Source organism: Agrilus planipennis, unplaced genomic scaffold, assembly GCF_000699045.2.
Source record: "Agrilus planipennis isolate EAB-ADULT unplaced genomic scaffold, Apla_2.0 scaffold49, whole genome shotgun sequence".
NCBI classification, from domain to species: domain Eukaryota; kingdom Metazoa; phylum Arthropoda; class Insecta; order Coleoptera; family Buprestidae; genus Agrilus; species Agrilus planipennis.
The window spans coordinates 1,325,462-1,344,717 of NW_020438913.1; the positions used below are offsets into that span (position 1 = coordinate 1,325,462).

The following is a 19,256-nucleotide window of genomic DNA, read 5'->3' on the forward strand; positions in this document are numbered from 1 at the left end:
AAATTAGAAATCGATTCACTAAACTGTTAAAAAGTTATTGAAATTTTAAGAAATTGTAATTTTACACGTCATTTTATAGATTCGTTAACCGAACAGATTAAAGTTACTTATGTTAACCGAAAAACAACTACCAGAAATTTCAAACTTTTATAATAAGTAACTTGAACTCTGGAGAATCACTTTAGCGTAAGGTTATTCAAATTCACTAAATGGTAATCGAGGAAAAAATGAAAAATCAGCTGAAAATCTCGTTTCTACTTGATAATTTAATGATAATATTTATAATTGTCTGAAATAAATGCAATTATAAAGTTTTAATTATTATTTAAAGATTGAAAAGTTTTACGCTCATTATTAATAAAGATTGAAACTAAATATTTTTTGTTTCGAAGTTGAAATCAAGACATATTCACTGCCAAGTCAGTTAAAAAATTTGGATATTATTCGTTATTTCTTATTTTATTCAAAGTTTTTGGTTAAATTCCAAATTTTCTCTCAAACCGTATACTTTTTTTAGTATAGATAGTATTTATTTATCTCATGATATGCTGCAAAACCTAATTAATAACGAATTTCTAATTTTATGTACTCTTGTCTCCGATTGTACCACCCAAACATCCTTAAATAAAAGACAAATATCTAATATAATTAATGCGAATCTAAGATTGTTTGCTACCACTACATGCATTGTCAGGGGTACAGAAAAGGACATAAGACACCTTTTATCGAGAAAAAAATACCGTTCTCGAGGGATCGAAAAAAATAAATTTTATGATATACATCATCGCTGATTTTTGACACGTATTTAGGCCATCGAGGCGAGCGAAGCCGAGTATAAAATTTAGTTAATTATAAGTTTTGGTCGACGTATTTTATAAACAAAAACTGACAAACATCTACCATACGCATTCAGGAAGATCTAACAGCAGCTCAATATATTTCGAAATGGAATTTTTAGGACTGTCGATTGCCACTAACAGATTAGCTTTTGAAGCTTTTTGATACGACACACCTGGTACCAAATTTCGACAATATTGTTTTTATCTTATCGGTCATTTTCAAGAGTACAGTAAAACTAACAATTCTTTTTGTCTTTTTTTTTTTTTTAAATTATATCAACCGTGTTTCGTCAGCTACGATTGAATTTTACGGTATGTATTGTTAGTTCAATGTGATAACAAATTGCATGGAGGTAACAATGCGATTAATGAAGGTAATATAACGGAATTCTTAACAGTAAAATTTAATGTTTCGTGAGGTAAGTGGAGCACAGAAAGCGAAATGCAAAAAGAAAACAGGAAAAAAAGGCGAACTATACGTATAGAGTACCATCAACAAATTGAATTAATATAAATTAATTTCTGAGTAACATTAAAAAAAATATGCATACAATAGAATATAAAAACTATCTACTTTCACCCACTCAATAAGTTTTACTTAGTTACTGAAATGATGTATTAAATCATCTGACTAAATAAAAAGGAACCAAATAGATCCCATTCCATCTTTAACTTGAGCGTTAATTTTTATGCAGTTGTTTAAAATTTAACCTAGCATTGATGTTATTTTTAACTTTAAATCATCGAGCGATTCGTACTTCCTGATTTCATAATAAAAGCAGACAGAAAAATCCTTGGACAACTTCTGATCAGATTCAATTCGTCGAAATAATTTGAATTAGGTAACATTCCTTTAAATAAACGAAACTGGTGGCGCCAACAAGCTAACATATTAGCACATCACACATTTAAATTAATCAAATTAAAACCATCATTTGTATGTATGATGACACCTTTATCTGTTCACCACTCAGGATGTGCCACCTGGATAATCCTTGATGTTTCCTACTCTCCTTTAGCACTATTTCTTAAAACGCCCTGTAGCTAAACCTATTTATGAACAGTGACGTTTTTGATTTATATGATGACGCCTTCATCTATACACTACCCAGGATGTGCCACCTGGATAATCCTTGATATTCCTTACTCTCCTTTAGGACTATTTCTTAAAACGCCCTGTAGTTAAACCTATCAATGAATAGTGACGTTTTTGATTTATATGATGACGCCTTTATCTATTCACCACCCAGGATGTTCCATATGGATAATCCTTGATGATCATTACTCTCCTTTAGGACTATTTCTTAAAACGCCCTGTAACTAAACCTATTTATGAACAGTGACGTTTTTGGTTTATTTAATGACACCTTTATCTATACACTACCCAGGATGTGCCACCTGGATAATCTATAATGTTCCATACCTTCTTAGCACTATTTCGTAAAATGCCCTGCGGCAAAACCTATCTATGAATGGCGACGTTTTTGGTATGTAATGTACGTATTTTAGTTATTCTACAACAAGTTAATTAAAATTCTTAAACAGCGCCAACATTCCTTTCTAATCAATCCGATAATGACACACAGAAAGATAAAGAATTGATAACGTTTTCAATGGTATCCATGAACAAACACAATCATAAATACATAGTTTGAATGAATCAAACCTCTAAAATAGAACAGATGTAATAACTATTTTCAATGTTAGTATTAAAATAAAAACAATTATTTCAACAGGTACCTAATGTTATTCCACCATGTTAAATACCACAGATTACCCATGAACCACATTGTGACGTAGCCTCGCTATTATACCTACTAACGGGGTGTCTATTTCTACACCCTTGCTTTTGTAGCAGAAGGATTGTTTTGATGCAAAGGTAGAAAAATAAAGTGACACAACTATAAAATATTTACAAATAGAAAACGATTGTGCTAATGTGAGTAAAAGTTAACAAATTGTCTCTGAATGTGATAATTGTGAGTCAACATGATTTTGGATTATAAATGCATTAATTGACTCGAAACGGACTGTATTAGTCACAAACGGCTATAATAAATACCACAATCAACAAGCACTGGTTATCACACAGACGAAAGGTCATTAGTAAACAATTAATTACGGCAGAAAAGACACTAATTACACTCATTTCAGAAAAATTTTAAACATGTATAAAATTATTGTTTGTAATATCGTCTACATAACAAAAAAAAAATATTCATAGCTACTAATGATATTATTAATAAATCTGTAAGTACACAATAATTAGATTACTGTTCTTAAATACAGTGTAAACTCTTTATAACGTCACTCGATTTAACGACAAACTCCTTAAAACGTCAAAATTGCTTGACTTTGGTTGGTTTACATTGTTTTCTATACAATATTACACTCTATATAGCGTCACGCTCACTCTATTTAAAGACAACAATGCGGCATTATAAATCATTAAGCAGTACTTTCTAAGTTGCCGAAATAGATAAGAACTGCAGCTGTGTACGTTGTTGAAGAACACGATCTTGTCCCTCCAACAAGCATCAAACATGCACTTGATGCAGCGAAACTATTAAGAAAATACTTTTTATATAATCAAATTGATCCAGCAGTATCTTAAGATATGAGTAAGATACATAAGAAACTACAATTAAAATACTGGAGCAGCAAAAAAACATCAGACGAAGATGACAGGCTATACGCAATGTATGAATAATAATGTGTACTATATTGGTGAATGCATATTGTTATAGAATAGTAAAATAATATCTTTTATTTCTCTCCATTTAACGACCACTCTTTATAACGCCGAAAAATGTTCAGTCCCTTAAGTGTCGTTATATAGAGTTTACACTGTAGTTACGGATATGGGTTGTGCTAGTTATAGGGAAATGCGAAGATTAACTCAGGTAGGAAAGACTGGAGGTGCGTGTCCAACCAGTTTTAGATACAATGATGAAACATAAACAAATACCAAGATCAATACCAAGGCCAAAATATTAGTCTAGTCTTGACCTTGCGTTTACTTATCACTAATATTTTGTTTCAATCCGTTGGTTTAAAATCGGGGGAAACGGGTCATGATACGCGAACGTCGACGGAATACGAAAAAGCTGTGTGGACGACTTTGAGATTGAATTTTACATTTGTAAAAATGTCCGTTTTCTACTAAAATTTATGCCCACTTTCTATTTCACTTTGTAGCCATTAGTAACTTGTTTTACATACGCATAAAACCTTTAAGTGCCATATTATTTTTAGGCCTGAATGGAACTTTCTTAATTTTTGCTGAACCAGCAACATTACATTTTTACGGCTTCTAATGAATGTTGTCATTTTGTTGTTGTTGTTGTTGTTGTTGTCGTGTTGGCAGTGAACCTTTTTAAAACAATTTACGCAAATTACGAAGACTACATAAATAAACAACGAGAAAGTCGTTAAAATAGTAAAAGAAACGGCCGTAGAAAGTTTTACGCTTGATGAATAAATGCAAAAAGTAAATTATTTCACTCTACCAACTACTTATTATGTACTGCGATAGTTCAGAATTATGAATAGGTAAGTAATTGTTTTCTATTAAGAAAAACAAAAAACGACTCTGATTGTTGATTTGACCTTATTATTATTATTACTAGCGCCCGCTTGTTTGTTGCCTAGCATTTGTTTTCTATAGGGGTTTTTACCTTTTGCTTCACTTTTTTTAATCAAAGCCATAATTAAAAAAAATATATGTATGATGACANATTTAATTTTCCTTGTCGTCTTGTATATCAAAAAAAAAAAAAAAAACAATTTAATAGTATGCACTTAAGTACACACTTACTTACAGTAATTAAAATTACAAATAAGAATGAAAAATATTAGATTACAATCTAGTGGGTCGTTACTGCTGAACCGAGGCACTGGGGCGCTGGTGAGATCGAATATGTACAAACAAAAAAGCATTTCACAATAAACTCATCAATTGCAATTAGAGTACTACAAGGACAAAATGTGAACTACATACATTTTATTTGTTCGTGAACATTTGGAAAGTATAGTTGACTTTCAGTAATTTCTCTTTGACAAGTAAGAATTATTATTCCTCTTCTAATTGTTGTGGCAATGCCTGATCTCTGACCTGTCACGCCCATTAAAATTTATAAGAGATGCCGTATGAATAACTAGAAATCATGACCCCAATTGTTAACAAGGCGCTGTCCAATGTAACCAAAGAAATCAAATTTTACTACCTATACAGACATTCAAATTGTAATTGTATCAAAAATACTTCTAATTATTTTCGTTGAAGATATGTATATGTATGTATGATTAATTTAGAAATTCGAAAATATTGTTAAAGGTATGTATACGGGTGCGAAACACGTAAGGCAGGCGCGCCGGTTCGAAATGTGGTGTTACAGGAGAATGATGAGGAATAGGGAGATATTAGAAAGTGTAGGAGAACAGAGGCTGTTCTGGACGTCAATAAGAAATAGGCAAGAAGGGTTGAAAGCACACTTCCTCAGACAAGAAAGGCTACTTAGTGACGTATTGAAAACATAAACGGGAGTTTAGAGGGGTAGAGCTACACCTGCATTCACATATAGTAAAGGATGTGGGATGTTCTAGTTCCAGGGAAATGCGAAGATTAGCTCAGGATAGGAAAGAGTGGAGGTGCGTGTCCATCCAGTCTTAGGACTGATGACTTTATGATGATGATGATGATCAGGCATGTACCTATTCATATCTAAATTGGATTGTAATTAATTAAAATCTTATGCAAAACTAAAGGCGTCGCTTTTTTAAAATTTCTGTTCTTTTTAATAAGTTAAAAATCAACCACACACAACACCAGAGGCTTTCCAACTTTCACTTCTTTTGACAATGTCATTTTCTTATACAGATATTTGAATTGACTCAGGCAAAAAGTTCGATGCTTGAGACTGAAAAATTTTCCTAAAACATAGTAACTCAATTTCAGCCGCGGAAATGGCGTTTTATGTGAAACCAGCGTCGAAATAAGAAAGTACTTTGTTTGCAGATGTAATTAACATTGCTTCACGAACACGTGCTTGCCACATTAAACGACTTTTTGGCAAAAATTTTCAACTGCAAGCGTAATAATTAACGCGCTTTTATTTGTTAAATAAAACCTTGCGTAAGAAGTCATAAAAAGGTGAAAAGCAAATGCAGGGCATTAAACACCTGTTTAAGACGAGAGTACAATGAGCCACGTATCATAACTAACAACTAGCGGCAGAAAAGGTGGTGGAAGAACGAAAAAGATAATTTTTAGAGCGTCAGTAGCAACTATATTCATTCGAAAGAATGACCGATATTTTGCACTTTATAATCTAGTAGGAAAACTTCGGCCGTTGGTCACGTAACTGGTAGTTATCTATCTAGTAGGTTTATAATCACCCACGGAGCTCGCATTAAAAGTAGCATCAGTTACAATCCGGTTCTCTTTTAATCAATTTTATAGTAATTAACCGCGTTATCTTCCGTACTGGAAAGCTACTCCGCGGAGAATTTTCCGTATAATTTATGAGAAAAGGAAACAACCGCATTCAAGTCTTTAGAGTTTAACAGTTATCTGTACTTCCCTTTTAAATGTTTGACTTGCACCCTAAAGGTTCTGGACTTTGTGAGAAAGGTTGTTTCCAAATTTACATTTTTATTTTGGTCAAATATGAATCGGGAACAATAAAAATTAACCACATAACAACCCCAACATTTCTAAACTTTCCCATATTCGTAAATTAATTACAATTAAAGTCTAGAGATGGGCCGGGTACTCGGTTTGGGTCGTACAATTTTTTCGGATTCGGGCAGGTACTCGACAATGATGGATGGACAACTAAGAATTAAAATTTCAATGTTTAGCATTTAAAAGACTTTTTGAGCTGGACTTAATGTGGTTTGTGACGTTGGTGAGGGTAGCTACTGACAGGCGGGTTGAAGACCTTTGATTTAATTCCTTAGCGAATGACCCTTATATGCACCCAACTTATTTACAACGGTGAGGTACCCCATTTACCGTTCTGGTACCAAAAACCACCAAACTGATTAATTGCCTTGTACTGTTTTCAGTCATGCAAAAAAGTTAATTAAGTGCACGCCGAGTATTGGTTCATCAATTATCCCCTGTCTATACAATTACATTATCTTTATCATGTCTTCATCCTGTTGTCATCGATCCATTCTTCATGTCCTTATAGGTATGAACTTGGCACACTAGCCTTTCGCTTCCAATGGTCGTTTTCAAAGTCACAATAATAAAATGAGACGCGGTCGGCTACTCTTAACATTATTGCGAGGTACAGTAACACGGGACTATCGGACTATCGCGGTCACTACCTCTTTTGGTAACAGTTTATTGTAACAAGTAATAAACGAACAGAGCAAGGAGGAGGTATCAAGGCCGTCTATGTCTGCAAGTCCTCTTTCAGTAGACGCGGTGACCCATTTTGTTTTTTTCGCATCATGTATCTTTTCATTCTTTTTCTTTTGAAGAAACAAGATCTACGAACCAACATGCAATCGATATCACACTGCGTACCAACATGACAAACGGCACGATAACCTTCTACCACCGGTATCGATTTTATTATCGATTCTATACATCATTGCAGCAAATTTTTACTCAAAAATTTTTAGCAAGATTTTACGGTGCGTCTCTCGGGATCCTTAATAAGGGTTTTTGTTCTATCTACGATAGCACATACACAAAGCTTTTTTGTCTAAAATTCTATTAATTCAGAAATGTACATGTTCAGCCTATTTTCAAGTTCATCAATCGGTTCTAATGATACTTACACTATATTTAGAAATACAAGTTTTTCATGGTTCACGATCTATTTTATTACAGGTAGGTGCATTAAGATTTATCGAAAACATTTTTTCAATCTATATGTGTAACAGTTGAAAATGATTGTTACCTCGAGACGACCCTGAAAATGCTTTAGAACTTGCTCAATCGACATCATCGATTGCTTACCTTGTCAGTTTATAATAAATTCGTGTGCGGTAGACGATTTCCTGGTTGGTACGTCCAAGGAAAGTAAATAAAATCAACGCCGAGGAAGTTATTATAATTATTATTATTGTCATTATTTCACAACTACATCCATTAACAACAGCGGACAACGCCTTCTGCGCTTTTCTCTTATTATGCAACGCGTTGTTAGCTCAAATACGAAAATGACAATGGTACGAAGATTGTGTTTCACCCGTAACAACATTCTAGAGAATCGGAAACCGAAGCAGAAATTCACCTCTATCAATTGACCCGATCGGTCGAATGCGCGTTCAGAGGTCACACTATGGTTTTCCATACACCACACAAGCAGCTCGTTTACCATTTCATACCAACCACGAATATATGGGTACTTGTTGCAAAAGCAGTGCACAGGAACTTTCGAAAACTTGAACTCTAGATTTTCTTCAAAGTCTCTCCTCTATTTACAGTTGACCACGCGTAAAAGCACACTGGGCGCTTTTGAAAGTTTATTGCCCCTGAAAGTTGTTGTTTTTCCAATAAAAAAAACTTACGATTGATGGGTATCAAACGTAATGGTACAACAGATGAAAGATTGTATTTATAGATCGTCTGGCAGATGCTCCTGTAGGAAAATACATACGCTGCTCTATCAGGATACAACAAGGCACGGTGTAAACTTTTGTCTATCAAAAGTAAGTTCGGACATTGCGATGCCAGTTACATACCGGATGTTTACTCTTTCGTCTTGTGCGGGTCTATAAAAGCATCAGTTATATTCTGGCACAATGAAAATATGCACGGATTCTTTTTGTTTCATTGAAAGGCCACACCAGGCAGCCAACCGAAGGTAAGTCTAAAAAAGGGAAGGTAGGCGATCTCCAGAATGAATCCTCACAAAATCTCTGAAGAAACCAACACTCGCACTATTTTTACTTTGATTAATAAACAAGGATAAGGATACCTAGGATAAAAAAGATTACAAAGAGTAGAGCTACACCTAGATTAGATTACTGTTCACAATTAGTTAAGGATGAAAGATGTTCTAGTTTTAGGGAAATCCGAAGATTAGCTCAGGGTAGGAAAGAGTGGAGGTGCATGTTCAACCATGACCAAGCGACATGGCCTAGAGGTTTAGACCATTGCTTAGCATTCGGGAGGACGCCGATTCGATTCCGAGTCCGTCTGCCTTGGTCTAAGTTTTTCTGTGGTTTCCTTGGATCACATAGGCAAATGCTGGGGCAGTAATATTCCACATATAATCTTTCATTCTCTTCTGTCTTCATTTCGTCCGTCTCATCTATCTCACCCGAACCACCACCCACCCATTCCCACGATTCCTGAAAGCAGGCTGAAAAGGGCCTTCCGCCCTACCTTCCGCCGCAGTCCAGAGGGACTGCCCGCCCACCAGCATTACTGGCTGGTGGGAATGAAACACCCAAAAGTTTTTTGTTTTTGTTCAACCAGTCTTAGAACTGTCGTCAAAGCCAGCCAAGACTGGTTAGACACGCACTTATGATGATGATGATGAACTTTGTAATCAAAGAAGAAATTTTTAAAGTTCTCCTTGTAGTTCCCCAAATTAAATTAGATTACTGTTCACAAATGTTCACAAAGGATGTGGGATGTTCTAGTTTTAGGGAAATGCGAAGATTAGCTCAGGACAGGAAAGAATGGATGTACCAGTCCAGCCAGTCTTGCGACTGACGACCCTATGACGATAAAACAACTTATACAATTTAAACAAGATCCTTCAGTAGAGAATGTAATAAAAGACAGTCACAAATCTACACTAATACTACCTACAAAGGAAACCAATTGTCCAACGTAAATGGACAAGCGCTGCTATAAGGGTAACAGTAAGTTAATATAAATGCTTTCTATAGAAAAGTTGTAGAGCTTAAAAGATCCAGAAAATTATTACATTTTTCTTAATGACACCGATTAGGTAGACACAATAATCAAATGGTTAAATAAATAACCAGTCGAAGTATCAGTTTTGTGTTAGATACTGCCCCAAAAGTCTTCCCCGAAAACATTTTTACCATTTTGACTCCTTCCAATGTACCAAATGTGCATAAACGTTAATTTAATAACTCGGTCAATTGCCGACGAACGACGACTAATCACTTAGGCACTGCAAGAAGCGTATCAATTATTAGAAACTCTCATTCGTCCGAGTATCCGATACAATTAATTTTTTCTACTTGTAAAAAAATTACATTACATCCGGAGCTAATCATATTAATACATAAAAGTATATGCTGATTGAACAACGACGACATCAGCTCCTCTATCTTCATCATCCACTTTCCCTAAACGCTTTGTCCTGGACTGCTGATACGGTCACTTTCCCTGATGCTTTTGCAGGGAGTGAAAGTCGAAATAGATACAAAAGTCGTAAAATGTACGGCGAGCGACAGACAGGGCAATTAGACAATTATTGCCGTTGTCTTGTTGCTGCTACTACGTACAGAAAAATAAGACCGTCGAAAAAGAGAGTGAAAAACAGACGCGTACACGTCCGTCCGTCCGTCCATCAGAAAACCGACACGAAAAATGCCTTGTGCCAATGCATGTGTTCATTATGCACGGGTGCGCACCTTCTTCTTCTGCTCGAAATGGTTAGCGACGCGGAAAATTTCCTTATTTTCACGACGGCCACGTTGCCACATCCTGTCCGCAAATGATAACGTCGTATTTACCAACCACAATCATCAAATAGATAGTCAATCAAAAAAAAAAATCGGTTGCCTGTAAAGTCGGTTTACTGACGATAGTTGAACGTGACAACGTCATAAGAAAATACTGATGGAATGGTTTAATTTTTAAAAAGAAAATTTTAATTTTATTTGTTTGATAGATATTTTGTATGGATATAGAGAAGGAGGTAAATGGAAATGTATTATTGTATAGCAGCTGTCCACGCGGACGCATCGCTCACTCAAGTAGGAGAGAGACAGATGTCGAACGCTGCCGAACGCGGAGGCCGATTGTGCCTCTTTGTCGCTCGTTCCGCGCTCTCGCTTGCACTTCAAGCCTTAAATGGAACGCCTCAGAGCGAGGTAACGCCGCATGAGTCATGTTTTTTCGTGCGTCCATCGAATTATAAGACGTTGTCACGTCAAAAACAAAAATGCAACCGCGGTTCAAAATTTCAATAGTAGCTGAAAACGATTCCACTACTACTAAAACATCCCATAATTGTCACCATCTGACATTAAAGTAGCATAATTTTATCCCATTTATTAATCCCAAGATAAGTAAGAAAATTTTAGACAAGCTATTGTGTTGACAATGTTGGAATTGCGATCACAAATTATGATTTTAGCCTATTTATTAATAATCAAAATCAAGATAAAGAATTTAATTTTAACCCGAAGATTCGACCCATCTTTCAATATGTGAGGTGCAGTGACCAATGCATGGTATCATTTTAGCCTATAGGTGTTGCCCTCTAATTGTAAAGCCTACACGAAAAGTATTAGAAGTTTGAACTTATGTGTCAATGGAAATTGTTAGAATTGGTGACCAATTAATGGTATCACTATGATCTGTTTACTATCCTTTAATAATATAAGGAGAAGTGACATCTTCATGTCATGATCGAACATGTTCTCAAATGTGTGTTATTAAGGAATGAGGTATTCTGTATTCTGAACTGATCATTGGAGAATCTGATAGAAGGAGAAATACAAGATGTTGATGTATTTCTCTTGCAGCATTTCGTTGATTTGAGGTTTAATTAGCCAAACTTTTCAGGTAAATGTAAATCGTGAAAACGCAGGACTAACCAGTGTTTCTACGATTAACATTTACCTAAAGAGGTTGGCAGACTAATCCAATGAGATTACGTAAAAGAAAAATACGTCCACATCTTGTATTTATTCTTCTGCCTGGTACTCCATTGATGCGATGAGAATTCAGCAAAGTCCAACAGAAGTGATATGATTTTAGCCCTAAAATTCGACAATTTTCGCTAAATATGGCGGCTAACATTATTGGTACAATTATATCCTTTAATCAAAAACCAAAATTTTAATTTCTAGTACATCGAAATTTGCTAGAATAATTGCATTATCAGTTTGAGTTTGTGAGCAATTGTTACATACAAATCCGAACAATTTTCAATGTTTCAGTCTTAAAACTGCGCTGGACATTTTCATCAAAAACCTTCATAACGATCATCCACCCATGTGTGTACTTTTTCCAATTTTTAACTTATCGGAAATTGATACAATATATCAAATAAGTTATTAATGGTTGCCGTTCGGCAACATGGTGCATGGCGACTTCCGATAGATAAGAGATCGGATGTCATGGAAAGAATCGTTTTTAATTGCATATCGATTTTTGCATCTTGGAAGGATGGGCAATTAACGCTATACGTCAACTGCAAGCACTTTTAAAATTATCGCAAACTGTATACTACACAACAAGAGTCCGTGACACCTTTTTGAACCAATGGCAAATCCAAAAAAAAGTTACTCGGTTTTTACCAGAAAATTAAAGAGGATTAGGTTAACCACGTTGTATAGATTATTTTACATCTATTGGATTTCATAAAATTCTAATATGTATATAATCGTATAGTAATCAATACCCAACGAAGCCTAACAAAACCATCCACAGTACAGTACATCAGGATCGGTTTTCATACAAAATCCTACGAAATGTTTAATTTTTTTACTCATTGGATTAGCATCCGACAAATAGGACTTAATGATAGTGTTAAATAAAATGGAAGAGGTACTGACAAAACACTATGAATAGTAGAACAGAGATGTCAATAAGAAATAGGCAATATAGATAGGATAGGAAACCATTTTAGGCATGAAGGGCTAGTTAGTGACATATTAGAAGTAGAAGCAGGAGATAAAAGGAGTAGATAGACCTAGCTTAGATTAATCATCATCATAAGATCACCAGTTCCAAGACTGGTTGGAGACACACTTCCACTCCTTCCTATCCTGAGCTAATCTTCGCATTTCCCCAAAACTAGAACAACCCACATCCTTAACTATAGGGTTGTTCGGAAAGTCATTTCGTTTTTTTCTGTGGAAATGAAAGACAGTTTTCGTATAATAAACAAATACTTTATTAAATTATATATTGACCGTTCTGGTCCAACACCTTTTGCCATCTTTCTGGTAGTAGCATAATTCCACGCTCATAAAATTTTTGGTCTTTGCTGGCAAAAAACTGATCGAGGAGGTTTTTGACCTCCTCATTTGAGGTGAAGGTTTTACCGTCTAAAAAATTTTGGAGTGACCGGAACAAATAATAATCCGATGGTGCCAGGTCTGGAGAATATTGTGGGTGTAGCATTGTATCCCATTCAAGCTGTAAAAGCTTTTGGCGAGTGACCAAACTTGTGTGAGGTCTCGCGTTGTCTTGGTGAAACACTACACCTTTCCTGTTGATTAGTTGTGACCTTTTCTGTTGAAATGCATCATTCAGTTTGTCCAGCTGATGACAGTAGACTTCCGAATTAATCGTTGTGTTATCCGGTAAAAGCTCAAAAAAACCATTCCTTTAAAATCCCACCAAACAGACAGCATCACCTTTTTTTGGTGAATACTGGCTTTGGAAATGGTTTGAGTCGGTTCATCTTTTTTGCTCCATGACCTCTTGCGTTTGACGTTGTTGTATACAACCCATTTTTCGTCCCCAGTGATGATGCGCTTCAGAAACGGATCATTTTCGTGACGTTTGAGAAGCGAATCGCAGACGTCAATGCGACGACACAGATTTCTCTCTGTGAGAACATGGGGAACCCATACATCGAGCTTCGAGGATAATCCCAGGCCTTTCAAGTGGTCATAAACTGTTGAATTTGATATTATACGACTTAAATGTGAAGTTGGGTGCAAAAGAATACAATTAAATCCTTTGTCGGGAAAAAACGAAATGACTTTCCGAACAACCCTATATTTGCAAACAGTAATCTAATCCAGCTTAGGATAGGATATGAAACACCAAAGGTGCGTGTCCAACCAATCTAAGGACTGACGACCCTGTAATAATGGCACTGGACCAGGAGAGTTCTCATCTCCTTACAAAATAAATGAGAAAATGAGAAAATATACCGAGTGTACGGAAACTAGAGCGACTATCAATTTTCTGAACTTCATATACGGTCATTATATTCCCATTAGAAGTCACAAAGAGACCTTAGGTGCAAATCATAGAGCCATTGGCAAAGTGTCAACAACAATAATAACATCATTTTTAGAAGGATGTCACATCACGGTGGCCGGACGACAATTGCAAAATGTCCATTATGTAATCGCGCGATCCATATAACGTTGTTAAGAGCGAAAAACCGAATAGCGATTGTTTTTACGGCGGGTGAGAACGAAAGTGGCCTACTAGATTGAGGAATTCATTTTATTTGAGAAATTCGTTGTGAGGTACCTTTCAATATAAGAGCGCACTTCAAACCGATTTTCAGCGGTTATTAAGAAACTGCGCGACTGAAAAACAGACAGAATTGAATTCTTATTGTTAATTAAGAAAGCTGTACTCATACATACAGGGTGTCCGCAAATGCATACAGTCTAATAAATTAAACTCAAACTAACTGCTAGAAGTTTTGCTCTAAATCCTACAACTTACCACCATATTATTCGAACTCAAGAAGGAAGAAAAGGTGCATACCTGCAAAACAAAAAGAGAAAAAGGTATAAAAACCCAAAGACAAAATGAAGCACTTCATCATTATTTTAAAGCAAGTACATATATATATTTCCACCTGGCCGATTTTGACTGTTGTTGTGGAAGAAGAGACGAGAGGTTCTTCGTAACCTGTCCAGCCTCAGCCAGATTTTATATAAAACATCTGCTCCACAGCAAAACAGGTGCAAAGCTTACGCAGATGCTGGACGACCAATGCAAGCAGTTTAATTAAAAAGAAGCAAAACAAAATATTTCGATCTTATTATAGGTGGCGCATTAAAGGGCGTAATAACTAAAATACTTTTAAAAATAGACAATAAATGAAGTAGGAAGAAGTTCAAGATAGTCAGTAGAATTTCCAGATGTAAATCGCGATTTCGATTTGGTTGGAAGCGGTACCTGGGCACGGCGTTTTATGAAATCCTACAAACAGCGCCGTTACCGCCATCTGTAGTATAACGCTATATTCAGTGGAATTCAATAAGGTCTATTTACATAGAAGTATCCACTTGCTAACTGAATCCACGGAGTAGCTTATCATACGTGATAGACACGTTATCAAAATCAAACAAAGAAGTTCATGATGGTCAATATTCTAATCACGGATTAGAATTTCGATCTTTGTCCAAGGCGATACTACGTAGGGTGTGCTGACGAGATCAAATGAGATTGTAATCACCATCCGCGTTTTGTTAAAGTAATGACTAATAATTTAATCCATTCTGAGATTGTTCAATTTTCTGCACTGATCGCTGCAAATATTGCAGGTGCGTTAAACATATACATATAAATATATGTCACATGATCAGCCAATAAGAACAAAAGTACGCTAAAATAATTGGCTCTAAACGCATTTTGTTTAACGTTTGATTTAAAATGGTCAAACAATCGCAAAAAAATAAATATGGAAGAAGTATTTACAATATAATCTATTATATTTTGTTCACTAGAGTTGTGGAGAAATCGGCGCTACGTCAAATATGATCCTCTCGATCATCCTCAAATGTAAATAATTCACCTTTAATTTGACACCTTTACCAATTACTTATTAAACGTTGTAATCAAGTCCCAATTAACACAAAAACATCGAGTCAGTTTATTACTTGACCGGAAGAAGATTTTTTATTAGATGCCTGCAAGTAATTATGATTAGAAAGCAGAAGTCTGACGAATCAGCACGGTAATCAGTGAGGCGTATAGCACACCCATCAATGAAAGAAAAAACTGTATCCTACTGCAGCGTAAGCTGCGAAAAAGACCCGATACTCGCCCCGGCGTCTACTTGCAATTAGAGCTCATTGAGCATGCAATTAGTAGATCAATTTCTCGATCCGATCATTGTGTACCCCCAGGTGGGCTTAATTATTACACCTACTTAGAAAGTTGGCCTTTTTTTTAAGTTTCGCTTTTCGAAAAGCGAAAAGTCTGTTCCGTTCTCATCAAGACGGCTGGAAGTCAATACATACGATCACTTAGAATCAATATCTTTAAGGGTCGCCAATTACTGTTAACGATAAGAATATTAATTAATACGGACAGAATTTCAAATAAATCGTGTAAACGCAAATGAATTATCCAAATTAGACGATTATCTAAATCACCAATAGATCTATTGATCTAATAAATCAAATGTAAGATTTTACGAAATAATTTATATCTGTATGGTTTTTACAACACTTCAATCTGTAGGATGATGTAACTCGATTACGAGGTTTGTGGCAATATTAGTGTAGAAAATTTATTTGGAGAATACATATATGATAACTAAAGGATTATCTCCCATATGCAGTCTTCATTAGAAGTGTGAAATTTAACGAATTTATTCAAAAGATATTCGCAATACACAAGTTAGAGGATTATCTACTTCATCGTTGTATAAAATCTAATGACTTGGCGAAATAATTTATAAGGTCTTTACAACACTCCAATCAAAGGATCGTATACTTAATGATCATGAAACGGACAGAACGATTAGCCAGAAAGGTTTATAAAATTTGGACAATATAGCGACTAAAAGATTATCTGGAATATATAATCTTGATTTAAACTGTTAGATTAAACGAATATACTCTAAAGATTTCGGTAATATGCAAATTAGAGGATAATTAAAGGATTCAATATTAGATTTAGAGAAACAATTCGTGATATTGTTTGGCAATACATTAATCAAAAGTGATCATCTACTTATGAGGCCTGATTTTGGTGCTCAAAAAAATTTTAATATTTTGACAATATCCCAATGCCAGGACGATCAACTTAACGATCCTTTGGATTATAAGATTTGGGGAAATTATTCAGAAATACAGGAATGATTTTGGAACTCAAAGAAATCTTAAGATATCGATAAATACTTCAATAAAAGGATGATCTACTTAATAGTCCTTTGCAATATAAGATTTGATTATTCACAAAATCAAGGCCGGATTTTGGCACTTAAAACAATCTTAATATTTTGACAGTATCCCAATGGAAGAATGATCTACTTAACAGTCCTTTGGAGTATAAGATTACGGGAAATTATTCAGAAAATATAGATCTGATTTAGGCGCACAAAAAATCTTAAACTTTCGGCAATGTTCCAATGCAAGGATGATCTACTTAACGATCCTTTGGAGTATATGATTTGGGGAAATTATTCAAAAAATACAAGCCTGATTTTGGAGCTCAAAGAAACCTTAAAATATTGACAACACCCCAATGAACAGGTGATCTACTTAACGGTCCTTTAAAGAGTAAGATTTTCGGAAACAATTCAAAAGATTTTGGCAAACTACTACTGAAGAGCGTGAGAAAATGTCCTTAAAAGAAACGGTAGAAAAAAGTTGGATTGTAGTAAAATAAATGAAGATCGCCACTTCGAAGAATTAATACAGTTAACCAGTAACCACTCAGCTGTATTATACGACGAGACGGGAGGGATTTTATTTCACTCGCAGCCGTTTTGCTAATGAGAAGTTTTTTGGGTTAAGTAATTGCAGCAACTCTAATCGCGCGTCTACACGAGAACAGTAATTGCTAATGTAATTGTTGAACTCCGATGAACCCACAGAGCCGAAATCTTATTTTTAGAATAATAAAACTAAAACAAAAATACCGGTACGCAATCGAAGAAAAAATAGGGAAAGAGCGAATATAAAGATAAGAGACGAAAAATTAGAAGAAGTGCCTGATTTTAGGTATCTAGGAAGTCAGATAAGTCAGGTCGGAAGGAGTAGTAGGGATATAAAGCAGAGGATAACGAAGGGTAGAGTCGCCTTCAATAAAAAGAAATCACTTCTATCCTCTCGAACGGTTAACTTGGAAATTCAAAAAGGTTGTTAAAGGTGTATGTTTGGAGAGCGACGTTGTAGGGGTACGAAACATGGACGATAGGCGGTGCGGAAAAGAAAAGGTTAGAAATGTTCGAAATGTGGTGTTATAGGCGGATGATGAGGATACCGTGGATAGAGAAGGTTATAAATGAAGATATATTACAAAAAGAATAGGAGAACAGAGGACTCTATGGAAGTCAATAATAAATAGGAGAGATAGGTTAGTAGAACACCTTCTTAGGCATAAAGGTCTAGTCAGAGACATATTAGAGGCAGAAACGGGAGTTAGGAGGGATAGAGGTAGATCTAGATTAGATTACTGTTACAAATAGTTAAGGATGTGGGTTGTTCTAGTTTTAGGGAAATGTAAAGATTATCTCAGGATTGGAAGGAATGGAGGTGCGTGTCCAACCAGTCTTAGGACTGACGACTTTATGATAATAAATCTAATATACGTGATATTAGTTTTGGCGATTATAAAAATTGAACGTCAACTAAATCTAATTCCTATCAGTATGGAATATTTAGTTAAAATAAGTTTCAGACTTCCTCATATATAATCGTAAGTCCTAGGGTCATGACCTCTAGGACCCGTCCAACTCTGTTTGTTCTATAACCGCAATATGTTTTGTTTCCTAGATGGTACATTTTCTTTTGAAAAGCTACATAATTTTATGGGTCTTTTTATCGCGAAAATAATCCTTTACCTAAAAAATAACGACCACAACATATAAACAGCTAATTCTATGGCAACTTATTATATCGTCAAACATATTGAGGCACACTGACACCTGACAATGTTATGTCACAACGACAGACGTTCCAATAAACAATATTCTCTCCATTTCTGTTTCATACTTCACTATTACACTTTCTAGTTCTTTAATGATCGAGGAAGTATCATTTGCGTGAAAAAAACAATTTCAAATAACCACATAAAAGAGTAATTATACAATAGGCTGGGTGTTAGTGCGTCATTATGATCATTAAGAGGCCAGGCAATTCATTATCTTCGCGCGCAAAAAAAAGCGTGAAATGGTGTACGTATTTTATGCCTTTGTAATACGCCATTGAACATACACCTATACGTATCGTACATACACATGAAGACATTTGTAAGTGAAATGTTGTTTGTGTTGTGTACACCCAAACATACGCTAGAAGCGTTTGCCCCCTTGAGTAATTTTACGTTTTTCTTTAGTACCTTGCAGGTAACATTAATAGCCAGTAGGCTACATAATAACTAATTCCGGAAGTGCTCCAATTTAGAGATATAATAAACAATTAACATTCTATAGTTGGGACGTTTAAAATTGACATTGTCCATAATAAAACTGTTACATTTACCTTCTTCTTTCAACTTATTAACTAGACTAGAGCGACTACGTTATAGCGAATATCGTAAACATTGAAAAGAGATGTCAAGTGGGAATTGCAGCGGGCACTAACAAA

The 19,256-nt window shown here is 35.3% G+C and overlaps 1 protein-coding gene across 3 annotated transcripts in view; it reads right to left on the reverse strand.

Annotated features, from left to right (window-relative positions):
* Positions 1 to 19,256, reverse strand: part of LOC108733435 — a 77,126-nt gene that overhangs the window by 36,808 nt on the left and 21,062 nt on the right. For 2 of the 3 annotated variants that reach the window (XM_018464607.2, XM_018464611.1), the window contains exon 2: positions 14,434 to 14,475. The exons of the other annotated variant lie outside the window; for it this stretch is intronic. In XM_018464607.2, the coding sequence (XP_018320109.1) occupies positions 14,434 to 14,475 (42 nt within the window). The remainder of the gene's footprint in view (positions 1 to 14,433; positions 14,476 to 19,256) is intronic. 3 annotated transcript variants of the gene reach the window in all.